This window comes from Jaculus jaculus, chromosome 1, assembly GCF_020740685.1.
Source record: "Jaculus jaculus isolate mJacJac1 chromosome 1, mJacJac1.mat.Y.cur, whole genome shotgun sequence".
Lineage (NCBI taxonomy): Eukaryota > Metazoa > Chordata > Mammalia > Rodentia > Dipodidae > Jaculus > Jaculus jaculus.
The window spans coordinates 158121971-158128677 of record NC_059102.1 but is presented as its reverse complement, the minus strand read 5'-3'; the positions used below and the strand labels follow the sequence as shown (position 1 = coordinate 158128677).

Genomic DNA, 6707 nt, shown 5'->3' with positions numbered 1-6707 from the left:
GACAGAGGGAGGCAGGGACACCATTGGAATCTGATGTCACTGCGTTTTAAGGCACAAAAGAGCAGCCAACTCCTGACTGTTAAGAGTAGGAAAAATCCAAATGGTGAGACTGTCCGTCCCCTGTCTCACCGGAAGTTAGAGTTGTTTTATTTTGTTGTTGTTGTTCTTTCATTTTGGTCTTTTTTTTTTTTTAATCCAGAAAATTACAACACACAGACTCATAAATAATTGGGTGGCAGTATATACATATTTAAATAATTAATTTAAATATCTTACACCTGCTCTTGCATGAAGCTCTCCCTCGGAAGAAAACGAAGCGGTCCTCCTGGGGCTCTGGCGGCGGCGGTCACAGCCTGGGGAGGAAGTGGGTGACCTTCATGGTGGGTGACACTCGGTTCCCCTTCTTGGTCTTCCCATTCTTACTCAGGGCGACGAACATGCCAGGGTACTGGCAGGACTCGTAGGCATTGTAGTTATTGGGGAGCAGTATCTCCTTGAACTTGCACTCGTCGGTGAAGAAAGGCTGAGAGGGAGGAGTGCAGGGTGAGCCAAGGGCCTCTCCCCAACCCGCAGGGTGTCAAGATCGTGCCAGGTTGAGAAAAGGAGAGATGGCAAGATCACGCCAGCTGCATTACTAACTAGCCTCCTGCCAGGGTCATCGCCTGCCCCTTTTCATTCTGCCTCCTGGGTATAGACAAGGGCTCCCAAGGGCTCCTTTCTCTCAACCAGGAAGTGCCCATCGAGTCACAGCAGGAAAAGGTGACTGACTGTCTTGGTTTGGTTTGGCTGCTGGCTGTGGGACCTGCCTCTGGGTACTTGAAGGGGGCCCAGAGGTGTGTGACTGAAAACTCTGGAATCTGGTGACCCAGGTGTGCAGCCCTTGACGACCCTAGACATAGGTGGACCTGGCTGAAAAAGGGGTCACGATCCTGCACACTGTGTCCACCGAGTGCCCAGCCCGAGCCCCAGAACACTCACCGAGCCATACAGCTTCCCCCGGCTGCTCATGGCCACGAAGAAGCGACTGGCCACTCCGAAGATGCTGACGATGCCCCGCTGCACAGGGGAGAGTTCCAGCAAGCCTGGGGATGGGGTGCAGATCAGGAAAGGGCAGGTGACCCTCGCCTAAGGGGCCATGGGGCCCTCGATCTAGGGTGAGTGGAGGTAAAGGTCTGGGGGTCTTCAACGCAAACCCTAGCAGGTCGGCCATGAGCCAGGGGCGCAGGGACCAGGCGGCCCAAAGCCTGTCCCTAGCCTGGGCGCGTGTCCCGGGTGCCCGTGGGTGCCAGCGGCTGAGCTGAGAGCTCTGTGCCCACGAGCGAAGTCGCTGGAATTCGGGCACCGGGAGCCGGGCCTTCCGAAGGCGGGGAGGCGGAGCTCTGCCGCCGGGGTGCACTAAGCTAGTTACTGCGACTTGTAACTAACCAAGTGCGCTCTGGAATCCCCACGTCCTCGCGTCCCAAGGGACTGGTCCCCAAGTCTGCCCGGTCCCAAGGGCCCCGCAAGCAGGTGCCTGATCTGAGTGAGGGCCCCCTCCCACCTAGAGCTGGGTGGTGTTTGGTGTTGCAAGACCCAGCTGCCACCCACAGTCCTCCACCCTTCCCAGTCGCCTGTCCCACTCACTGTCGCTCGTGTCCGCGTGCACACCGCCGATGAGCCCGTCGGGGAGCACCTGGAGATGGAACCCGATGCCCACGTTGCAGTACAGCCTCCGCAGCCGCTTGATGCCCAGCAAGTAGTCGCCGGCGCCGCTCTGGACGGCCGCGTCTTGGGGCTGCGCGGCCACCGGCAGGCGCGCCAGCGACCGCGCCACCAAGCTGTCCCAGCGGCGCTCCAGCTCGGCTTCCAGCGTGCGGTTGGCGGTGACGGCTCCTCGACCGGCCCAGGGCAGTAGCAGGGCCAGCACGACCGCTGGGAGCAGAGTCCCCGAGGCCGTCCCGGGCCCCGGCATCCCGGCCCGCGGGCCGTGCGTGCGTCCGAGTGGCGGGCCGTGCGCCCGGGCAGCCGGCGACTGCGCTGTGCCTGGGGCTGGGGAGCGTTGCGGAGGCGCACGGCTGGGGATCCCCGTGTTGCCTGGGGCGGTGGCGGGACACACAGTGGGGACCCGGGCTGCGCGCTGAGCCGGCTAGGGCCTAGCCGGGTATATATAGCCAGGCGCCCCCTCCTACTCGCCGGCTCCTGCGGGGGGCCGTTCGCCTTCGCCAGGGCGCCGGGGCGCTGGTGGCTGTTCGCAGGCTGCCTGCCAATCACCGATCCGGGAGGAGGCCGGGGGATCAGCGGCAGCTCCTGTCACCTGGATAGACCCCGGCCCCCACCCTCGGCTCCGCCCATCCCACGAACCTGTTCGTCCCGCCCCTCGGGTCGGCTTTGCAAGGTTGGGTTTGGTTTTCCCCAACCGCCCATCTCTCCCTTCCTCCTGCCGCTTTCCCTGCCCATAGCCTTTTAGGGACTCTGGAAGACTTGGTTTCTATTTGGGCCCAGGGTGGATAAAACAGCAAGCCACAATGTGGCCTGCACAGGCAGGGGACAATTCCAACGGCCACAAATTGGAGAGAGCCAAGTCCCAATGTGGCCTCATGGATTTGGACATTATTGGGTGATTAGCCAAATGGGTGCTTCTAAGAGCAGCGACGGGCAAGGTGTGTACTGGTTGTATGCACGGCACTGCTACGCACCTCCACGCAAGGGCAGCTGGCCTCCACGCAAGGGCAGCTGGCCGGGCAAAAGACCCAGGGCACCACTCCCCAGCCCTGACTCCACAGAAGGGATTTTCAAGGCTTTTTTGATTGTTTGTTTGATGCTTTTGGGTTTTCAAGGTAGGGTCTCCCTCTAGCCCAGGCTGACCTGGAATTCACTGTGTAGTCTCAGGGTGGCCTCGAACTCACGGCGATACTTCTACCTCTGCCTTCCAAGTGCTGGGATTAAAGGCCTGTGCCATCACGCCTGGCCTGGATTTTCAAGTTTTGTTGTCAGTCTCCCAACCCCACAGAGACCCAGGCTGGGCTCTGGAGAGCCTCCCACCCCCACCCGCACCGCAACCCCCACTGTGGCCATTATGGCCTGAAGGGGGCGGGCTGGGCAGGGCCTGATGCTGCTCACCTAGGTGTGAACAGCCCTGATCTTTGTGGTACCTCAGGAGCCTGGTGTGCCATGTCCCAGCATGTGACCTGGCCAAGCTGTTGGAATCTCAAAATCTGCCCTATCCCTTGCTGTCACCAGTACCTGACCGGTGAGTACAGCACCCCTAGGTTATTGAGGCACCTCCCTTCTGCCTGGAACTAGTGCTCCAAACATTCCTGGCGCTTATGTAAGACACCAGGGAGACCAGGCCGGAGGTCCTGAGGCCCCTCAGGGAGCACTCAAGATTATCTAGTGCAGGGTCACCCCTCATCCCCAAACCCATTATGGAGACAATTTGATACACCTGGCCAGGTCGTGTCTGGGTGCCCAGGGTCCCTGATGGCATCCAGAAGGCCCTAGTGGCCAGGGAGGAGAGTCTGACCATAAGGTGTTGAGATGTACCCCTTCCACCTTAAGATCTTTTCATCTTCAGCTCAGGACCTCCTGGGAGAGCCAGGACTCAGGTCCAGGGTCCATCTCATGGCCTAGATGTTTCCTTCATCTCTTGGTGGGATGAAGCAACTCTTCCCAGAACTCCCCCCCTCACCACACACACACAGCAGGCTCCATTTGGGGACACCTCCCTGACTCCAGGATTTAGCAAAGGGCGCCATAAGTAGCTCCGGGAACTGCTGACCACCTCCTTCTGTGGATGCTTTTGGCAATGGAGGAAGGTAGCCAGTTGGATTAGGAGCTGGTCACTGGAGTCCAAGGGCTCGGGGGTCCTGGCTCCTGCTCTACACGCTGGTCCCCAAGCCCAACATGACTGCCACAGGCCAGGCCCCCTCAGAAACTAGGGAGAACATGAGTGAGAATCAACCTTCAACCCCAATCTGCCTCCTCACCAGTGGACCCACTCCTCCTCCCCAGTTCCCCTTGGAAGGAAGACTGCCTGCCCTCCAATGGCAGTCTTCCAGAGGTGGCTATGCAGCCCAGTCCCTCTGTGGGCATTCAGCTCATATCTCGAAGAATCTTGGCAGGCATAGTAAGACATGCCTGTAATGCCAGCACTGGAGAGGCTGAAGCAGGAGGATTGCCACAAGTTTGAAGCCAGCCTCTGTTACAGAGTGAAGACCTATCAAAAACGGTAATAACAACCTGGGGATATTGCTCAGTGGATAGAGAGAGGGCTGCCACACAAGCTTGAGGAGCTGAGTTTGGATCCCCAGAACCCATGTAGAATGTTGGCTTTGATGGTGCACGCCTGTAATCCCAGCATGGGAGGGGGTGAACACAACAGGATCCCTGGAGCTAGCTAGCTAGTCCTCCTGATTCAGTAACCAGGTTCTATGGAAAACCCTGTCAAAAAAGACACCAGGTGCACGCCTTTAATCCCAGCGCTCAGGAGGCAGAGGTAGGATTGCTGTGAGTGAGTTGGAGGCCACCCTGAGACAACATAGTGAATTCCAGGTCAGCCTGAGCTAGAGTGAAGCCCTACCTCGAGGAAAAAAAAAAAAAAAAAAGGTGGCCAGGAATGGTGGTGGTGGTGGCGCCTTTAATCCCAGCACTTGGGAGGCAGAGGTAGGAAGGTTGGAGGATTGCCGTGAGTTCAAGGCCACTTTGAGAATACAGAGTGAATTCCTTCAGCCTGGACTAGTGGGAGAGCGTACTTCAAAAATCTAAAAAAATGGTGGGGGGGAGGGAGGGTATTACCATGGGATTTTTTTTATAACCATGGAAAATGTTAATAAAAATTAAATAAATAAATATTTTTTAAAAAACTAAAAAAATAAAATAAAATAAAACCACAAACCACCACACACACAAAGAAAACCAAAACGGTGGAGGGACTAAAGAGTTAGGCCAATGGTTAAAAGTGCTTGCTTGCAAAGCCTAACAGTCTGGGTTTGATTGCCTAGTACCCAACATAAAGCCAGGTGCACAAAGTGGCACATGCATCTAGAATTTGTTTGCAGTGGCAGGAGCCCGTGGCATGCCCATGCTCACTCTCTTTCTATCCGTCTCTCTTTCCCAAGTAAATAAAAATAGGGCTGGAGAGATGGCTTAGCAATGAAGGTGCTTGCCGGCAAAGCCAAAGTACCCAGGTTCAATTCCCCATGTAAAGCCAGATGCACAAGGTGGCGCATGCATCTGGAGTTCATTTACAGTGGCTGGAGGCCCTGGAGTATCCGTTCTCCCTTCCTCCCCCTCCTCATCTTTCTCTCCTTGCAAATAAATAAATAATTTTTTAAAAAAGTTTTTCAAGGTAGGGTCTCACTCTAGTCTGACCTGGAATTCACTATGGCGTCTCAGGGTGGCCTCAAACTCGCAGCGATCCTCCTACCTCTGCCTCCCAAGTGCTGGGATCAAAGGCGTCCGCCACCACACCTGGCCACGTTTTACTTTTAAATAAGGTGAAGAACAATTGAGGAAGACAACCAGTGTCAGCACAGAGGCAGCGGTTGGAGGATTACTGTGAGTTCAAGGTCAGCCTGGGACTGTACAAAATAAGTTTCAGGTCAGCCTAGGATAACTGGAGTAAAACGCCACCTAAAAAAAAAAACAACAACAACAACAACAGAAAAAAATAAATAGCAATTGGGAGGTAGAAGGAGAAGGATCACTGTGAGTTCGAGGGCACCCTGAGACTACATAGTGAATTCCAGGTCAGCCTGGGCTAGAGTGAAACCCTACCTCAAAAAACAAAAACAAAACAAAAAAACAATTAAAAATGCATACACAAGCCGGGTGTGGTGGTGTACGCCTTTAATCCTAACACTAGTAGGAGGATCGCTGTGAGTTCAAGGCCAACCTGACACTACAGAGTGAATTCCAGGTCATCCTGGGCTAGAAGGAGATCCTACCTCAAAGAAAAAAATAAAGAAAAAGGAAAATAGTACAGACATGTGCATGAACACTGCATTCATACACATGCAAAAAAACAAAAACTAATTGCTGGGTGTGGTGGCGCACGCCTTTAATCCCAGCACTTGGGAGGCAGAGGTAGGAGGATCACCGTGAGTTTGAGGCCAGCCTGAGATTACATAGTGAATTCCAGGTCCGCCTGGGCTAGCGTGAGAGCTTACCTGAGAATAGAAAACAAACAAACAAACGAACAAACAAACACCTAATAACAAAAGCAGAGCGTGTTTTTTGTTTGTTTGTTTTTCGAGGTTTTCGAGGTAGGGTATCACGCTAGCCCAGGCGGACCTGGAATTCACTATGGAGTCTCAGGGCGGCCTTGAAATCACAGGATCCTCTTACCTGTGCCTCCCAAGTGCTGGGATTAAAGGCAGGCGCCACCATGTCCGGCTCTAGGCTCTAGCCGGTCACTTTGATGGCGCAATCTCTGGTCTGGGTCCTTCCACACAGTCGGTACCCGATGAGTACATTGGTAAGGAGCCACCAGCTAAGAGGGGCCTGAAGCTGCTCTTCCGACAGGTGTTGCATGCAAAGCCCAGTGCCGGACCTGACTTCCTGTATGCCTGGGACAGACAGGAGGAGTAAGGTGACCTGGAGAAAAGACCTTGGATTTGCTGAGCCCCTCTGCCCTGCCTCCCCCTGGGAACCTGGTCAGTCAAGAGGGACCTAGGAAGGGCCAGCAGAGTTGCCATCTGCCTCCAGTCTGTTGATTACAGACAATCTTT

At 55.0% G+C, this 6707-nt stretch overlaps 1 protein-coding gene across 1 annotated transcript; it reads right to left on the bottom strand.

Moving 5' to 3' along the window:
• Positions 1-346: 346 nt before the first annotated feature.
• Fgf4 (fibroblast growth factor 4) lies at positions 347-1951 on the bottom strand. The gene is made up of 3 exons (XM_004654247.1): positions 1624-1951; positions 979-1082; positions 347-523 (listed from the first exon to the last, which is right to left on the bottom strand). Exons 1-3 carry the CDS (start codon positions 1949-1951, stop codon positions 347-349), a joined length of 609 nt encoding a protein of 202 aa, XP_004654304.1.
• Positions 1952-6707: the final 4756 nt, after the last annotated feature.

What these genes read in the sequence shown, in the direction of transcription:
- Fgf4 (XM_004654247.1), bottom strand. Translation starts at nt 1,951, where the DNA reads ATGCCGGGGCCCGGGACGGCCTCGGGGACTCTGCTCCCAGCGGTCGTG. An exon ending in GCACGCGGACACGAGCGACA is followed by an intron (nt 1,083 to 1,623) that starts GTGAGTGGGACA and finishes CCCCATCCCCAG; the next exon opens with GCTTGCTGGAACTCTCCCCT. An exon ending in GGGGGAAGCTGTATGGCTCG is followed by an intron (nt 524 to 978) that starts GTGAGTGTTCTG and finishes CCTCCCTCTCAG; the next exon opens with CCTTTCTTCACCGACGAGTG.